We start from the raw sequence: 19464 nt of genomic DNA on the forward strand, positions 1-19464 counted from the left end.
CTGAAAAGAGTTTTCTGCCCAGAAAATCTATTTAAACAAAGAATCTGTAAAATTTAAATGAATTTTAAATCATTTGCTCTGCCCATACCTACAAACAAAATGCATAAAATAATGTGAAAAGCAACCCCTGGTGTTTTGTTTTTACAAGTTTCAAAATACATTCCTATCTTATTCCAAAATAGATAAGGATAGAAGCATATGTCTGCATAAAACCGCTTAAAGTAATGCCTGAGAACCTAGAAATAAATAGCTCATACAAAAATGACTGCCTAGCGATGCTGCTTGCAGGAATAGTCAAAAGGAGCTCCTTGACTTTCTGCGGGAATGAAAGGAAAGCAGGACAATACAGTTTTTAAAACGTACTGCTCTTTTATGATTAATAGTACATTTCTTCAACTGGCGTTTTAAGGGATGGGGAGAGAGCTGAAGTTGCATTATTTGAGAAAATGAGAATAAATCTTTTAAATACATTCCTTGATTCAAGGCAAAGAGATGCTAAAACCCAACTCAGCATTCATAACATGAATGGCAGGGGACTACTAGCACCTTGGCTTGCTTGTTACAAGGAATCTTATGATGCAAACTGCCTTATTGTGCCTATCTGTAGTGGAAGCTATTACACAAAGCAGAGGTTTGCTCTGTGGCTTACAATACTGTCTCTGTGTGGACACAGCTGGCACCCAGGCTGGCTTCCCCCACATGAATCCAGACAAGAAACCATAAAGATGTAGATTATTGTTATTATTTTGACTTACATACTGTCCTATAGTACTAGAGTGTCTTCTGGGTGGTTTACAATGTAATTATGCAAGAAACACTTTGCCTTCCAGCAAGCTGGATACTCGTTTTATTGACCCTGGAAGTATGGAAGGCTGAGTCGACCTTGAGCCAGCTACTTGAATCCATCGGGATCAAACTCAGGTTATGAGGAGAAGCTTGACTGCAGTACTGCAGATTACTCACTGTGCCATGGGGCTCAAAGAGATACTTTGTCTAATTCAATTAGAAATGTCTTTGAACAATAGAATAGTAGTAGTAGAAGACTATGGTAACATGCTCTGAATAGAGGTCTTGGAACAGAGTCTAGAGTGGCTGAGAAGGCCAATTCGAGAGTGACAATCCCTTCCACACTGAAGACAAATATAATCTGTCCCCTGTCCAGCTCCCTGATTTGACCGGTTTTGAGACTGCCTCTTTGCCTTGGCCTGCTGAACAAGTGTCTCTTCAAATAGGGAGAGCTATGCTGCACCACCTGCCTCCAGGCTGAACGCTCAGATGTCAAAGTTTCCCATCTGTTGAGGTCCATTCCTAAGGCCTTCAGATCCCGCTTGCAGATATCCTTGTGTCACAGCTGTGGTCTCCCTCTGGGGTGCTTTCCCTGCACTAATTCTCCATACAGGTGATATTTTGGAATCTGACCATCAGCCATTCTCACAACATGCCCAAGCCAATACAGACATCACTGTTTCAGTAATGTATACATGCTAACAATTCCAGCTCATTCTAGGACTACTCTGTTAGGAACTTTGTCTTGCCAGGTGATACCAAAATGCATCAGAGACAACGCATATGGAATGTGTTCAGCTTCCTCTCCTGCCGTGTACAAAGTGTCCAGGACTCACTGCAGTACAGGAGTGTTCTCAGGACATAGGTTCTATAGACCTGGATCTTGGTATATGCCATCAGCTTCTTATTAAGCCATACTCTCTTTGTGAGTCTGGAGAACATGGTAGCTGCTTTGCCAATGCGTTTATCCAGCCCAACATCTAGGGAGAGGGTGTTAGAGATAGTTGAGCCAAGGTACACTGTAACCAGCTCCAGTAAGCAATCTTACTGCTGTCTTTTGGGCCCTCTGAAGTTTCTTGGTATTTTCCATCAGTTCTAGAAACTGATGCCCTAATTTATTGTATGGAACTCATGTCTAAAAGACTGCACTGCACTCCTGTGATTCAAGTTACTCAAATCATACAGTGAAACAAAGTCTGCCCTTCACACACTGAGACAGCACAAAAGTGCTGTGAGTAGTTAAGTGTTATAGTCAGTGCTCAGTCCAATCCTAAAATGTCACAGGTTACAGACCAATACTAAACTTTTTCCAACTAGAATAGTTTCTTCTGCAGAAAGATGGCTTAGAAAAATCAAACACACACACAGTTGTCCACTGGATATCTTCCCAACTTTTGGAAAGCCAGGAAAAATAAGATACAATCCAAGCACCATGAACACCAGAAGATCAAACAGATAGTATCTACAGCTCTTCTATATGGATCACTGTGTATGATTAAGTATGGACATATCTTCTGTAATTTTCAATGCAACCAAATTCCCCCTTCAAAAACATGTTGTTCAGATCCCTGTAGTATCTCTTTCTGTACAGCAGTTGCAGCCATTTCTCTGGCCCTGCTCACTGTTACAAACACTGGAGTTCTAAGCAAGGGAGAAGAAAGCTAGTAGGATCACAATAGTCTATCCCATTCTATGACCTACCTACCTTTTCCCTTAGGACTCAAATTCTTTACAACAGTAATGCAATCACAACACCTAATAGACCCTCAAAGTGCAGGGTATGAGTGTCCAGTACTTACCCTCTTTGAAACAAATCCACATTATAAAATTTGTGCAGCTCCACAGAGAATTCTACCATTGCTTGTACTTCACTCATTTTTATAGAGATGTAGAAGCTGGAGAACAGATGTCAGCACCTTATTTACTGAAAAGGAAGACAAAATACTTGAGATGTAGCCAACAATCTGACATGAGCCTTTAACAACTCTTCTACTACTTACATCTATGTCCCTAAATAAAAGGTCCTACATGACTCCTGTTATACTATCTGCCTGGACCTGGGATAGAAATGGATGTTTAAATTTAAAAACAACAGAAGCACAGTACAAAATACTGTACTGTATAGAGAAATAAAAAGAAATAATTCTGCTCATTGAAAGTGACAGTCTTGAGAACACCTGTTAAAAAGTAAACCACATCAAATTCAGTGGGAGTAAAAAACAAGTTGCATGTATTTTAAGTGAGAAAAGCACACAAATTCTATTGCGTAGCTACACAACAAAAACAGTCATTAAGGCTGAATCTTTCAGAACACAACACTAGAAGGTTCAGCACACTGATGGGGCCCCTTCCACCCATGATTTGTACTAGAATTCTCACAACCCTTTATCACTGGCTATTCTGAATGCACCTAATGGGAACCGGCAGCCAGAGTTTCCCGTCCTAAATTTTATTTAGTACATGAACAACAATAATCATTGGGCTTGTGGGCTCCTCCATCCACTGCCTTACTCCAATGTAGCCAAGACAAAGTGATTGGGAGCATCTGTTAACATTTTTAATCTGCCCCAAGTTCCTCATTACATCAGGAAAACTCTGTTCACTTTAGAGTACAATGTGTTCAAAGAAGCCAGTAACAACCACATTGATAATCAGGTTTATAATCCCACTTTATTAAGAAATGAAAGTTCCCATTAGTTCTTTCTGGCTATAAAGGGGAGTGTGCATGTGTGAGGCATGCAATTGCTCAATTCTGTAACACTAAATAATAGTTTGTTTTATGATAAAAGTAATCCAATGGCTTTTCTGTTACTGTGCCTTAAAAACAACCTGAACCACAAAGCCATGTGTTAAGATAGCAAGTAAAAAGCACTACCATCCTCTCCCTAATGAATCATCATATAACAGTGAACTGAAATAATTGAGAGCCAACAGGATTTGAGTCAAAACATGGTGACTAAGAAACAACAGGAAACTATCAGAATGCTCAGGTAAGTACTGAAGGACAAAGGCATACAATTAAAAAAAGATAGCACTCACTCTAAGGATCCACACCTTAACCCAACCCACCAAGAACAGAACCCCCCAATGGCCTGCAGGAGCCATGAAATGTTGAGTGTCAGTTGCAAAAGAATGAGGGGGGATTGGGCTGTTCCCCCCAGCACCTTAACCATACCTTGGAAAAGGGCATGGCTGGCTAGCTAGCAATCACCCCACATTTCAGATCAGGGGGAGGCATAGTTTGCAAAATACTTTTTCAGGGTCCTTTTGCCCAGTGCATAATGGCTGATGTTCTTTGTAGCTTCTGAAATCTCATTCTCCACCAATAACATATAAAAATAAAGATTGAAAAGTCTTGCTCTAATAATTTTGCCAACTCAGCAGATAAAATACAGGTTACCCCTTTGATACAATATTAAGGATGCAATGTGAGTTACACAGCTATATGAGAGATGGAATTACAAAAAGAATCCGTTTCCTCTTTACCTTTAGTAATAAATAATCCATTTTAATATAGGTAATAAGCCATCTTCATGTTTCCCATTTCTGCAGTCAAAGCATACTGCTTGCTCTGCGAAAAAAAAGAACTCAAATTATTGTATATCTGCATGCAACCAGCCTACTTAAACACACAGGCAGATCAGTGCACTTGTCTTCTGAGCTTTCTTATCTGAGTTTTTTTTCTCAAAAAAGCTTTAGTTTGAAAAGTTAATTCCTAACAAACATGAAATGAAACATAAGTTGAAGCCTGCATATGAAAGAGTGCTGACAAGTCTTCTGGATTCTAAAGCCAACCAATTAATTTACTGCAATTCTGTCAGAGCTGGGGAAGAGTTCAGATGTTACATATGTCTGTGTATTAACACTACTTTTTTATTTAACACACAATTTCTTATTAGTCTAAATCTGCATCTTTCATTTGTATGTTGGGTGTCGAATGACATATGACTAAAGCAAATTGTAACTCTCACAGCATTTCAAGCCAGTCCCTGTTCTCTCACTCATAGGTATAATGCAGATTGGTTACAATAAGTACATAATGATTCCCATGCAGCTGTTCCCCATTCTGTCAGTTTCCCAAGAAAAATCATCACAATTTATATTTACAGTGGAGCTATTATGTTTTCTAGGATATTATGAGATAGCAGTAGCGACATGTGACTATGGGGAGAGGGGCTCACCTGCCAATTTTTTAAAGGGGGACTGCTCCACAAATGAACTACTTATGGAGACAGAAGTTTAGAAGCCAAAGCATTTTAGCTGCATTTCAAATAAGACAAATGACTAGAGTATATGCCACATTTCCATTTATTTACCAAATTAATTCAGACTGGCGGGGGTCCCCTGCAACCACAATCGCCGCTTTCAGAGGTCCCCCGGCAGTCCTCCGATGGTGCTGGGCAAGCCTCTGAAGACTTCCCCAGCATCGTTTTTGAATTTCCCAAACTTTTCCCCTGCCCTTTTCCGTTCAGAGGCTTGCCTCCGATGATGCTCGGCAAGCCTCCAAATGGAAAAAGGCAGGGGGAAAGGACGGGAAATTCAAAAATGATGCTGGGGAAGTCTTCAGGGGCTTTGGAAGCCGGCAATCGCAGTCGTTGGGGACCCTCGCCAGTCCTCCGATGGTGCTGGGCAAGACTCCGAAGGCTTCCTCTGCACCACTGGAGGACTGGCGGAGGTCCCCCGCAACCACAATCGCCGGCTTCAGAAGCCCCTGATGACTTCCCCAGCACCATCGGAGGACTGTCAGGGGACCTCTGAAAGCAGCGATCACGGTTGCGGGGAACCCCTGCCAGTCCTCAGATGATGCTTCCCCAGCTCCCTACCTGGTAAGTGACTTTTTCAGAGTTTTTTGGCCCACAGGAATGCATTAATTAAATTTCAATGCATTCCTATCGGAAAATGTACCTTGCAAGATGAAAATTTTGCAAGACGACAGGACTCGTGGAATGATTTTCGTCTTGCAAGGCAACACTGTATGTACCTAACAATGCACCTTTACCATCCAGTTTATAGCATTCCATATCATGTACAGTACAGCTTTTGAACTATCCTCAAGGAAATTCCGACACAAAGCACCTTGCAGTAGTCTAACCATGAGGACAATACTGTTTCAAAGGCAGTCATCAAAAGCTGCAAAATAACATTAAAATTGAGCTGATATCCGCATGTGACCAGACATTCCATATGGAAAAAGTGAGTGATGAGGGATGAAGAGCTTTCACCATTTTTCCTCTGCCAGTCCTCCTACGTTGCCAAACTTCTTGCAAAACTCTTCCTCTACACCACCAAAGAAAGACAGAGGACTGGAGTACAGAAGCAGACCATACTTTCACCTGTCTGGTAGAACACATTTTCTTCTATTACATTGCTCACGTTTAGTGGTACATTTACTGTACCACCAAAGAAGCTTGAATTTCCATACTGGCCATAGAAGATGGTGCCAGGTTGTTTGTTTACAGGCTATTAATTTTATGGGCTTATTTGCAAAGCTGAAATAATTACAAAAATAGTACAGATGGGGACTAGCTACACAATTACAAAAGCAAGTCCAGGTAGAAGAAATTCATAGCCTCTGTAGTGCCTGGCAAATGTGTCAAAAATGGCAGGTACTGTTTCCTCAAGACATTCTTCTTCTCTGCACAGGAAGAATTCCATGAACACATCCCAGCATGGATGGACTGAGGGGTCAAAGCATTTCCTACATACCAACTGTACGGATCATAAGCATTCCTGAAATTACTGCTCTACTTTGTTTTCATGACTCAGAGAAACCAATAAATACACTATCCCATAAGCTTTCTATGATATTATTGTACTTCAAATTTAAAATACTCTGTTTATTTACACGTAATAAATAAAAATTACTCTCTTTAGGGCTGTAACATAAATAAACTGGATGTGTTAACTGGTTTGGCAACATATAATTTAAGGCATTTAAATTAATTGGGCAGCAATTTAAAAAATTCTAAAATGTAGATAGCAAGCTACACATCGAGCAATACAACCATCATACCTTTTTTTCACAAAGGAAGAGAATGTCTCTTGTAAGATGATACCAGGTATGGCACATATACACATTAGTGGAAAAAAATATGCTTTCTTGCTTCAGATATATTTTTGCATTTGTTCAGAAATTTACATCCATTGATCAAACAACAAACAATTCTGTGACTAAATTACATAAAATGTATTTAATCAAGTTGCTCCCATACATGCTAAGCAGATATTACTTAGTTCCTGAAATAATCAGAGACAGCAACACATCACTGTAATGACCAAAAACAAAAAAAAATTGCAGCAAAGAACTGAGCAAACTAACCTAGTTGATGTAATGTATAATACACAAGACATTGTAGAGAAGACAGCAACTTATGGAGAGTGTTGAAGGAGACTAATTCTTAAATAAAAGTAAGTTTAAATTAGTTTGATTAGGCTGGAAAGAAATGGCTCATTTTTCAAGTGCTCAGAAATAATGTACTGGCAAAGTAACTGGACATTTTTTTAAAAAAATCAATTGTTCAATAACCATATAAATCGATGCTGTCCCTCCAACGAAAACAGGAAAACAGGAAAGTTTTGTTGCCACTGAGATAGCCTGCCTGCTCCCTACTGGCTTTGTCAAATACAGCTTTAGGAGCTTAGTAAACACTTCTAAATAATGATTCAATATTAAAATGTGATAATTACAGTAAATGAAAACATAACAGAAAAGGGAGAAAACAATAAACTGGGCTGTAAAAAGGCACGCAAGAAGGTAGGTAAGCAGGCACACTGAGTTATGTTTATAGTGTCTGATTACTATATTTGTTAATATTAATGATGTAAAGTTCCTCGGAGATGCTTTTGAAAAATCAAAGATCACATGCAAGTTATTGACTGGAAAAAAGCTAATGCTGTCTGATACTTTACATGATGCCAAACCAAATGGATAGCAAACCACAGAATACCAGGAGAGTGGGCCAGGATAATTTAACTGGTGAGCAAAATATTGCCCAAAAGCTCTTTGCATACACACTTGACCACTCTTCAGTTTAATCAGAACCTACCTATGATGGAAAAACATTTGACCCAGTTTTGGAGCCCAAAGGCCTATCCCTTCATACCTGATTGGAAGAAATCCTACTTCATAAGGAAGACTACTCAAACAAACTGGACATGCAGGAAGTCAGCTTTTCATTGTGGATGCACACTGTACCAGATGGTTGTTACTTCACTCCCTTTTGTTACTTTCCTGTTTTCTTTAAAGCTCAGAGTGTCTTAACCTCCAGAGACATTGAGACTATCATTCAGATCTCAACTATGAGGTCATCCCCTGCAACCTCTCAGATCGGACAGAAACCTCTTCCTCATTTTTCTTTCTAGCAATGGGTTGGTCCCAGACTAGGTCCATCATGGCCTTTATAGCCAGAATATTTATATGTCCTGTGCCCTAGGCACCCACCTTCCCAAATTCTCCACATTTTCTTGCACTCCCTTTCCTTCTTCCCATCTTTCCTATTCTGCCTCCTCCTCTGTGGATTACATCACTTTTTACCCCCTTGCATCTGACCTTCCCCAGCCTCTGACATTCTCTGGCACTTAATCCGTCCATATTCTGCACTAAATGGGAGCTGGCCATCCTTATTGACCCAAAAGCATCATCCCAGAAGCACCAGGCCTTTCACAACATCACTATGACTCCCAAAGCAACACCTTCAAAACAGCTAACAAGAGATGCTCCAGACCACTAGACATGGTCACAGTGTTAAGGAAAAGGCTTAGTTCCTCTGACAAAAGAGAATGGCAACTCCATGATGTAAATGTTCTTCACCACAGCTGTATCAGTCTTTTCCCCAGATTACAATGTTGTGTCATACAAATTAGGCGATCGAATTCTGTTATGCAATGGAAAGTTCACCCATAACCCATCTTCTTTGATCCCACCCTCTGCTGATCCTTGGCTTTCCTTTTATAAACGATGACCTCGCAAAATGACGAATCGCATGACGATGAGTTTTTGTGACCGCTACAGCGCTTTGCAAAACAGTCTTTCCTATGGGCGATTTTCGCTGGACGATGTTTCAGTCACTGCTTCGCAAGACGGGCTTTTTCCGGGGGTCGATGCTTCACAAGACAACGATTTTCACAGCTAGGTCCGCGACTTGCAAAACGGGTGTTTTTGGGACCGATGCTTCACAAGACAGCCATTTTAACAGCTGATCGGCACTTTATAGCTTTGTTTGGTCTGTGCAAAGGTGATCTAGCGTTAAATTAATGTATCAATGTAGTGATAAGGTGATATACTGCCAAACTCAGTAGTTTGTTTTTAAACAATTTTTTAAAAAATACCAGTACTTTGGGATGACTAGGGATAAAAATTGACAGATAAAAAAGGTTTTATATAATGCAAAAAAGTACAAATAGTAAAGAAGCAAAAGGTAATCTCATACAGGCAAATAAAAGGTTATGCAAGAAAAAAATGGGAATGGAGACATAAAATATGTCAACAATAAGGGATCTCAAGACACAGAGATTTCTCCCTGTGAGGTTTTACAGTCTATAGAAATAAAAAATGTCATTTATGAGTGAAATTATTTAACTTTCAAAAGGCAGTGAACCATATCTGAAAGGGAATGCTTCAAGCCTATGATCTCACAGATGTTTATACCCACACTAGTTCATTTTATTACTGAGTACATATAAGAAGTTCCTGGTCCTTGCTGACTAAAAATAATGTTGTATGTCATGATATATCAATACAGGTAGATCTTCAAACAAATTTTTACAACACTGAATCTACACAATGAAAGGCTCTCCCACCCTTTAAAAATGCCAAATTACACACAACATTAGGATTCGAAACCCTAATTGTTACTCCTACAAGTTAAAAAAGTTTTCATTGAACAGATACAATGTAAGATGTTACAAAAGCTTTGGACTACAGAAAGGGATTGCACTGGGCCATTGCCTGGTTTTGTTTTCAGATCAAATTGAGACCCATCTACCTCTAATGTTTTATCAAACTACTTTTCAAACTCCTTATATAAGAAAGTGGGAGTGGGGGTGACAAGTCATAGGATGTGACAGTGGGGGAAATGCAAATTCACTCAAATTCACTCAGGATGAAGTTGTATCGGGAAATCTGAGTGTCTTTAAGTGGCCACAGGGAGAAAGTCCTTGTTACTGCAGCTCTATTGAAGCACCTGTAGGTGGCACAGTTCAAAGGAATTGCCTTAAGATCGCTTTCTTTCCTCAATTACTGCTTTTCTCATCTTATCTTAAAAACAAAAACCAAAGCTCTGATAAACTATAATCAAAAAAAGGCAAAAACACAAGCTCTCTCTGAGAGAGAGAGAGAGAGAGAAGGTGAGCAGGAAGGTGTTTTAGCAAAGCACTGCTTTTAGTATGTGTGCCTACACTCAGTTTGTCCCCACTTTATTCATCAGTTCAAGCAATCACATACCTAAACCAATCTGAAATATTCATATTTTTAAAAAGTAGAAAGCTCCTCAGTGGAGGAGGAAAAACTACAGTTTGCGGTGGGGAGGGGGGCTCTAGGATTATTCGCATTTCCCATTAGATGGGATCCACAGGGGAAAAAATGTGAATCAGACCACCCAAACCTCATAGTATTTCTCACATTTTTTGCTAATGTGATTCCTGAGATTCCTATACTTGAAGGTAACTTTTATGTTGTTAACCTTTATTTATAAACTTAGGCAACACAAAACCACTAGAGATAAACTACAACATTTTTAGTAAGACTCACTTTTATTAAATAATATGTACACCATCATGCCAGACCTACAGTTAAATTACTTACAGAGCTCTGAGCACTGGCAATAACTGCTCTTCTGCTACATGTAGAATTTCCACTGATATCTGAAGGGGTCTATGGCTTTGGGAAGATTTGCATCTTACCATGTTTCATTCTTTAATGGAATTAAAGAAGAGGATTTAACACGGCTAAATAAGCACAGTTGTCTCATTACCCTTCTCGATATCTCATGGTCACCAATCACTTCTTTTCCTAACCTTTTGGAGAAAGTGTTTGTGGCAGAATGCCCAAGTCACGCCTGTCCATCATATGGAGCTCTAGGGCAGGGCAGGAGGGGCAGAGTCAAGAGAACAGCTGGAGACTGAGGGGAGTTAGAGAAGAGGTTTTGAAGGGTTAAGACAGAGATTGGAAAGTTGGTGTGTGTGGAGAATAGATAAGAGATAAAAGTAATAGAATATAGATAGACAGTCCTAAGATATTGTTACAGTGGTTAATGTGAATGAATACAAACAAGGAAACGTGTAATCCTATCCAAGTTTAATGATTGAACAATAAAAGAACATCTATGACTTAACTTCTGTGATTTACCAATCAAACAATAAATAAACCTGTTATATTTGACAGTCTGGGTCTAAGAAACTTATTTGGTACAGTGTGGATAAAGATCCACTGGTGGTAGCATGTAAAGGGTGAAAATAGTACATTGTGTCTTCTGGTCATTTCACAGCCAGTCTACAAAACTACAGAATTTCTTTACACCAACTATTTCTCTCTCCTAACAACTGAAGCATCTCCCTTGATTTTTTCCTTTCTATAGGCTGTTTTTCAAAGGAAAAAGGGGCAGCAGAAATTGAAAAGCTATATACTGTATCAGTTCCAGTTGTTTCTTTTTCGAATAAAAACAGGCAATTTCAGAGTTCCCTATACCAGTATAATTATTACTTTTTTATTTTTAATATAAAAGTGACTGAATACAGTAAGAGGAGAGCAGCCTAACAATCAAATCTTACATGTTTGTTCAGAAGTAAGCACTGCTGGGTCAGTGGATTCTATTTTGCAAGTTCAGAGAAGACTTGGGAAAGAGGAAATATATTTGCAGAACCTAAAGTGACTCTTCAATTGGAAATGCAGAGCAAATGAGGAAGGCGAAAAAAATGTATCTTCAACATTCCATTCACTTTCCTGAGGACAATTTCTTTCCAACCTTATGAGGTTTTCCACAATTAGTACAGACTGATTACAAAAAAGTGATCATTCCCTGCTCAGCCATGAAAACATATAGGAGTTGCCATAGTAACCCTCTTCTTGAATATTCAAGATACATACATGCAACCTGGAGCTCAACCCTACCATGGGCTGGCTGAGTTGATACTATTCTAACTGAAACTGTGATTATCTGAACATCTCTTAGCTTTGCAATGTCTGAAATTCTTTCGGTCTATTCTCACCCTGGATTAACTTTGTGACAGTACGGTGGCTATATTGCAGGGCTAAAGAAACTTGGCTTTCTGTCCACTCCAGTCTGTCTCTGACTGCTTTTTTATTTTTCTGCCAGAAGAAATGCCACTCCATTGGCAGATCTCTGAAGTATAGTGGTGCCCCGCTAGATGATGACCTTGCAAAACGACGAATCTGCATGACGATGAGGTTTTGCGATCGCTATAGCGCTTTGCAAAACAGTGTTTCCAATGGGCGATTTTCGCTGGACGATGTTTGGGTCCGTGCTTCGCAAACCGTTTTTCACAAGACGATGATTTTGACAGCTGATCGGCAATCCACAAAACTGGTGTTTTCAGGACCGATGCTTCACAAGACAGCCATTTTAACAGCTGATCGGCACTTCACAAAATGGCTTACCTATGGGCAATTTTCGCAAAACGACGACAATTTTTCCCCATTGGAATGCATTAAATGGATTTAAATGCATTCCAATGGGGAAAGGCTTTTCGCAAGACGATGTTTTCACAAGACAGCGATTTCAATGGAATGGATTAACATCGTCTTGCGGGGCACCACTGTACAGCAGAAGTGTATTCTGTTGGCAAAATGGGATTTCTGCTGCCAGAACAGGCTTCAGTTTAACCAGAGTTCGTAAACGGAGTACCCAGTTTTCTGGGGAGCAGGGGGAATGTGTAGTCTACATAATTACATTGTAAACTCCTCAAAGAGTGCTTTAAGCACTATGGGATATATTGTATATACAGTGGTGCCCCGTATAGCGAGGTTAATCCGTTCCGGATTAACCTTCGCTATACGAAAACATCGCTGTGCGGGGCAGGAAAACCTATTGGAACGCATTAAACTTAGTTTAATGCGTTCCAATAAGTGTGTAAACTTACCCCCTCCAGCGATGTTTTCGCTCCGGTGGCCATTTTGGAGCCGCTGATCAGCTGATCAGCAGCTCCAAAATGGCCGCCGGAGCCCCAATCGTCGCAAAGCGAGTGCGGCGATTGGGGCTGATCCGTATAGCGATCCCCAAAAAGGGATCGCTATACGGATTTTTCGTTAAACGGTGCACTCGTTAAGCGAGGCACCACTGTATATGGTATACGGTATATAAGCAGCATCCTTGACTTTTTGCTTTGCTGTACACATTTTCCTGAAAGTAACCCTGCTGAGCTCAGTGGAGCTTACTTCCAAGTAATAATGCAAAGAATTGCACTGTATCTCTATTATCTTTTACAGTCACAGACACAGTTTTGCTTAACAAGTGATGGGAAAGATCCCTCACATCTAGGGACAATTCATGGGGCACAAAACAGACAGCCCCTGTAGCTCCTGCTTCTAAGGACACTCCCAACAATGACAAACTGTCCCAATAATGTCTGACAAGCTTCGTTAGAAGAAGAGAAGGTATTTTCATAAGCAGTCAACCCTAGCCACCAGGCAGGAAGACACCCTCTCCTGTATCAGGCAAAGGAAAGGAACATCTTTTCCCCTGGCTCCCCAACCTGGAGATACTTTGCAACACTCTGTAACAGGTCTCATCTGTTGTTTCTAATATCACTTACCTGCCTTCTAAATTACTTATGAAGTAACATATTTCATCTTATGCGTCATAATAGAGGCTAAGTAGCATTTCATTAAACAATCTTTGAGAAAAAACGATTAAAGAAATTTGCCAATTTAATCCCAACAGATATCAACAAAAAGAACGAAAGAACAAAAGAACGAAAGAAAGACAGACAGACCAGACCATTAAAAGAAAACAACACAATGCAACAAAGGTTGGTCAGCAAGCTGAAGAGGAAGACATTTGTAAAGAGTGTGCATTCATAACAAGACAGACATACTTTCCTATTTACAGCTTGCAGCTAAATCTTTCAAAGCTAAGTAAATCCACTTGAGATCAGTGAAAGAGCAGATAGATACTGTGGTGCCTCGCTTAGCGATGTTAATTGGTTAAAAAAACATTGCTATGGGAAAACATCGCTAAGCGAAACACCATTTCCCATAGGAATGCATTGAAAACCGGATAATCCGTTCCAATGGGAACGGATTACCGTCCTTAAGCGAAAATCGCCATAGGAAACATCACTAAGCGAAACGCGGTTCCCCCACTGGAATGCACTGAATAGGTTTCAATGCATTTCAATGGTTTTGACAGGTACGTTTTCGCTATTTTTAAAGTGTCTTAAAATGTTCCAAAACTGTTTAAAATGCTTGGAATCGTTAGTGCACCTTGTAAAACCTTTGCAAACTTAATTTGGCTTTGTTCTGAGTCTTCGTTAATTTTTGGTGAATTCCCCCCCCCCACTGGAATGCATTGAACTGTAGGTTTGACAGTTGTCAATGCATTCCAGTGGGGGGGGGAATTCACCAAAAATTAACGAAGACTCAGAACAAAGCCAAATTAAGTTTGCAAAGGTTTTACAAGGTGCACTAATGATTCCAAGCATTTTAAACAGTTTTGGAACATTTTAAGACACTTTAAAAATAGCAAAAACGGACATTGCTAAGCGAAACAGGGGGACCCAAACTATCGTCGCTATGTGAGGCATGGTCCCAAACATCGCTATGCGAAATCCCCCCATTGGAAACATCGCTAAACGGAGCGCAAGATCGCTCCTAAAACCTCATCGCTAAGCGAATACATCATTAAACAAGGCAATCGCTAAGCGAGGCACCACTGTACTTGAAGGCCAAGAAAAAGTGACTGAAAAAAACAGGTAAAGCAGTTCCCCCCATTATTTTCTTCTCAAAGTTAAATTTTCTATTTTTTCCATTGGAAACAATAAAATATTTTCTTTTTTGGAATCATTAAAGTGCTTTAAGAGTAGGTTCTCTTTACTCAATATGGAAGGAATGTAAAAGTATGAGGATTTGTATCTAAGTACTGTTTATAGAATAAGAGAAGGGTAACATGTTTTCATCTTCCTAAGAGAGCACACCGGCAGAGGGGGCTTCATCACTTGTGGATTCCTGCTTGGTTCTTCTGGTGACATCCATTTTAGTCTGGTAGAGGCAATGGCAGTGGAAGTAGAACTGTTTCTGTCTAAATAACAGACCTTACTTCTTGTATTGTAAAATCTGTTTCTGTTTCCTTCCCTTATTTCTCAGATCGCAAAAACTAAGATACATATGGTCAGATAGTAAAAGAGAAGCAATTTGCAGCTCTCTTTAGGAAAGGAAAAATTAACAATTTTCTTTGTATCAAATTAAACTTTATATTTTAAAATTTCACAAGTATGCCATATAACATAATTTTATAAGTTGACTATGTTATGGGGAAAGTATTCTATGTTGCTCAAGCAGTAAAATAATTTTAGGTTTGAGATTAAAAATAAGTACTGCATATATTTCAGATTCTCCTCAAATTTCTTCTTCCATTCAAAACAACTCGGAGCGGGGGCTCCTCTCATAGTTACAAAATTTCGAGAAATTTTACATTTCTTCTGAAGAAAACATACAAAGAATTATAGTTTAAAATAAGCCACTTCAATGATTATTCCCAGCAATTATGAATCACTCTAAAGGACAGTCATGAAAAGAGGATAAACTTCTTACTTAAGCAAAACAGCTCTTTTCTAAGTTCCTATACAGATTGTTACTTGGAAGATGGGTTCATTGCAAAATCCTTTCTTTGATCATTTCTTTAACACTGTATATATAGTTAAATAGTTTTTTCCGCTTTACTTCTAAGATTAGTTTCTACAGCACTGTACATTTTAGAAAATGAAAATATTACTTTCCTATCAACAAGACTGACTAAAGTTTCAATATTATTTAATTTTATTTGACTGTGTAAGTAATGTTTTTGGGATTATATAATTTGAAGGGGCAATCACTGAAGTTCAGGGTCACAGTCATATTCACAATGTTGCACAACGTTGAAGATAAAATTACAGTACTTGTTTTGCTCTGTGTACACTTTTTAAAAAAGAAAATAGACATGTAAAAAGTCTAGACTGCATGCAGTAACACTGCCTCCAGCCTTCACACATTCAACACAACATCTGAAGAACATTTATGTACATGTGAATGCACAGCAGCACGGGAAGGTGTGAAACAATTTGGGAAGGTGTGAAACAATTATTTAAATCACGAAGAGAAAAAATACTTACAACACTGATTAAAATCAGCTATTCCTTATTGGCACTTATATACTTCTTTAAAAAGATGTCTTCTAAAAGTAGTTCATATAATAATTAAAAAATTGGTTTGCAAATAAGTACAGCTTTATTCAGTGTAGAAGCACAACTCAATTTTTTTGGATGTGAAGTCCACATACCCGTTACACTAGAGAATTTATTCACTTAGAAATGTCTCCTTGGCTGTCTATCTCTACCTGTTTGTAGTAATCAAGTTACTTATTTGGAAATTAAAGGCTATAATCCCATGCAGACATATATGAATGTGAATCTCACTGAATAAAGTGGTACGGTCAGACCCCTGAATCTGCAGGATTGGTATCTACTGTTTCTTGTACTCACTATATACAACATACAAGGGTGTCCCCTTGTGGCCTTGTTCCCTCCTCATTGTGGCCTTTGTCCCACCCCTTTGTATGCTGTATATAAGGTTCCTTCATATTAACGCATTCATGGAGCCGGATCCCTTGCAGATATGGGGGTTCTACAGTAATTACATCTGAAGAAATACATACATAAAATTAAGTTGCAACATGTTTTCCAAATTTTTGAAAAGCAAATTGTTATTAAGAAAAGTAAGTTTTCCTCACATTACCACCCAAACTACCCAGATTGTGTGCTGGAAATACATAAATAATCAATTTCAAGAACAGGTCACACTGCCCTACTCAGATAGCTGGAGAACATCAAACCAGATCAAAAAAATCACTCATATGGGGGCATAGAGAATCTCCCAATTATAAATGAAATGGTGTGTCTTAAGTTTCAGCATCAGCAATTACTTCCTAATCCTTGATCCCCAATAATAAATTTACAGTATGCTACTTATCATTCATAGTGCTTAAAAGCAAACATCCACTCTATTGCCTATTGTTTCTCCTTGGTACTAAATACCGCTTTTAACTCAGCATCTGATAGACAGCCATGACAGTCTGGACTAACACCAAAGCATGGTTTGTCCACGTTGTCATTCTACAATCATGCAAACCAATAAAATTGTGGCCTTAATGTATTTTAATGATGGGAGAGACAGTAGAGTAGTTGACTCCACAGAAGAGGAATGAAGAACTGTTCAACAAGATTTTAAAATTATGAAACTTTCAACAATTGTATCATTAGCATGGACAACATTTTACAAACTGTCATTCAGACACAGTAATCCTGCTGTTATTCCAAATGACAGATACAATTTGTAGGGCAGAAATCAGGAAGGGCTGTCATTCATACTTTGCATACAAAAATGGTTCAATCCACACTGCCCAGTAGGGCCAGGGAAAATCTTATTCTGAAACCCCAGACAGCCACTGTCAGTCTTTGTACACTATGGAGTCAGATGGATCATGGATGTGATTCAATTTAAGGCAGTTTCTTTAAGACATCAAAACAACAAAGCTTATGTTTTAAACTACAGTATGTTTTGGTAGTTAGAACAAGGGTCAATATAATGATATTAAGTAAAATCAAGCAAATTTTTTGCAGTCGTTTAACTAATGTAGTCCACATACACTTGGCAAGGCCTCCCGATACTGCTCCCAAGATGCTTTATGTACAAGCAAAGAGCTCAACTTTATTCTTAAGAAGTATCAGATGGCTTCTACAGACTTAAAATGAAAACACAATACAGTATTACATTAAGAATGCTAGAAATTCACATGGACTTGGTACAGGTCCCTAGAAGGAAGGGGAAACTGTTGAATATATGGCATGATACTTCCAGGTAACACTTATAAAAGTTGTGCCTGCCTGTAACATAATGACTGAGGTGTACACATATCCTTCTTCCCCACTTCCCAGCAGTTTCTCCTTCGCATTAATCAACCAAAAATAAAGAAATAACTTTAAAGAAAAATTGCTTTACTAATCATAGAAAGGTTATTTTAAAAAGGGCCAGCTATTGTTTAATAAATCTAATTGTGGTATGCAACAATATCCATTTTTTAAAAAAAAGCTATGACTGGTTCTCAGTCATAACTATCCTTCTCAACTACGGAGAAATGAGTAAACAATAGTATTTCTAAAAGCCCAAGCACGGGGTTATCCACGACGTTGTGGGAAGGGAGTGGAAGAACGCAGGGCAAAGTTTCCGGGTCTATGTTGGAGCTTAAGTAAAGGAAGGCAAGAAAAAGATAAAGAAAGATGACAGGATCAAGCCAACAAAACCCACAGGATTCTTGCTGGACCCCCTTCGGGTGGGGAGACCCATCGCTAGAGATGATTCAACTCGCCTGCCCAGTCTCTCTCTCACACCCAAACCAGAGCAGCTCGCCTAGGAACTAGAGCACAGGGAGGTGTTCCTCAGAGGTTTGTTTACGATGCTGCTTTTCAGGTCACACACACACACGTTATTTTGGACCTTCTCTCTCTCTCTCTCTCTCTCTCTCTCTCTCTCTCTCTCTCTCTCAGGAGTCAGTCAGAGAAGCCGTGAAACATCTCCCCGCAGCAATCAGCACCACCACCACCACCATCCCCTCAACCCGCCCCTTTATATCCCCTTCGGTCCCGTCTCAGCCTTCACACGTAGCACCACCGACCGACCCACTAGAGAGAAAGAGAGAGAGAGATCACCGGGAAGGGATGGGGGGGGGAGAGAGAAAAAGACGGCCTGCCCACCGGCCCGCCTGCCCACTTTCTTACCTGTCCCCCTCACCTCCTGCTGCCCTGGCGCTCTTCTCCTCCCGTCTCCGTCACCACCTCCAGCAGAGCCCAGGCCTCAACAGCAGCAGCGGCGTGGCGTAACGCAGGCATCCGACGCCGGCGCCCCGCTTTCTCCCGGCAGAGCGGCCCGCCTGTCGTCTGCCCGCGCCCTCCTCCGGTTCCCCGCTTGGGGGGGGGGGAAGAGAGAGAGAGAGAGAGAAGCCACTAGGGATAGCAACGAGTCCCCTCCAACACCCGCCGCCGCTGTTTCCTCCTCCTCCTCCGCCCCAACAAACAAGCAGGCGGGCAGGCAAGAAGGCGGGCGTCGTGTGAGGATTAAAAAATAAATAAATAAACATAAAAATAAAGCGCCCAAGTTTATGCCTCCGGGGCAGCCAGCAGGAGCAGCCGCGGCGGCATCTGGAGGGGGCTTCTGGCTGACTCTGGCGCCGGCTTGCCAAGCGTCCCCCTCGGCCGCTCTCGCTTCCTCAGGACTGAGCTCCCGCGGAAGATCCTCCGGTGGCTTCTGGCTTGGACGGCGACTCCCGCCCAGCTCGAGCTCCCCCTGCTGCTGCTGATGCGTGTGAGGGATCGCCGGGTGTCGAAAGAGAGCGGCCGGAGACTCTCCCCTGCAGGCGGTCCGGCTAGATGGATATACTATACTATACACAGAGAGAGAATGAGAGAGAAGCGGGG

At 40.3% G+C, this 19464-nt stretch overlaps 1 protein-coding gene across 5 annotated transcripts in view; it reads right to left on the reverse strand.

The window, feature by feature from the left end:
- The window catches only part of FAM135A (family with sequence similarity 135 member A), a 73118-nt gene extending 53818 nt beyond the window's left edge, over nt 1–19300 (reverse strand). For 2 of the 5 annotated variants that reach the window (XM_020785841.3, XM_020785839.3), the window contains exons 1-3: nt 18769–19288; nt 4273–4357; nt 2586–2710 (exon numbers count right to left, since the gene is read on the reverse strand). In XM_020785841.3, the coding sequence (XP_020641500.3) occupies nt 2586–2662 (77 nt within the window). In that variant the 5' untranslated portion in view covers nt 2663–2710; nt 4273–4357; nt 18769–19288. Of the gene's footprint in view, nt 1–2585; nt 2711–4272; nt 4358–18768 lie in introns of all 5 variants that reach the window. The other 3 variants (XM_020785840.3, XM_078385999.1, XM_078385998.1) reach the window with 3 other exon arrangements.
- Nucleotides 19301–19464: the final 164 nt, after the last annotated feature.

Source organism: Pogona vitticeps, chromosome 1, assembly GCF_051106095.1.
Source record: "Pogona vitticeps strain Pit_001003342236 chromosome 1, PviZW2.1, whole genome shotgun sequence".
Classification (NCBI taxonomy): domain Eukaryota; kingdom Metazoa; phylum Chordata; class Lepidosauria; order Squamata; family Agamidae; genus Pogona; species Pogona vitticeps.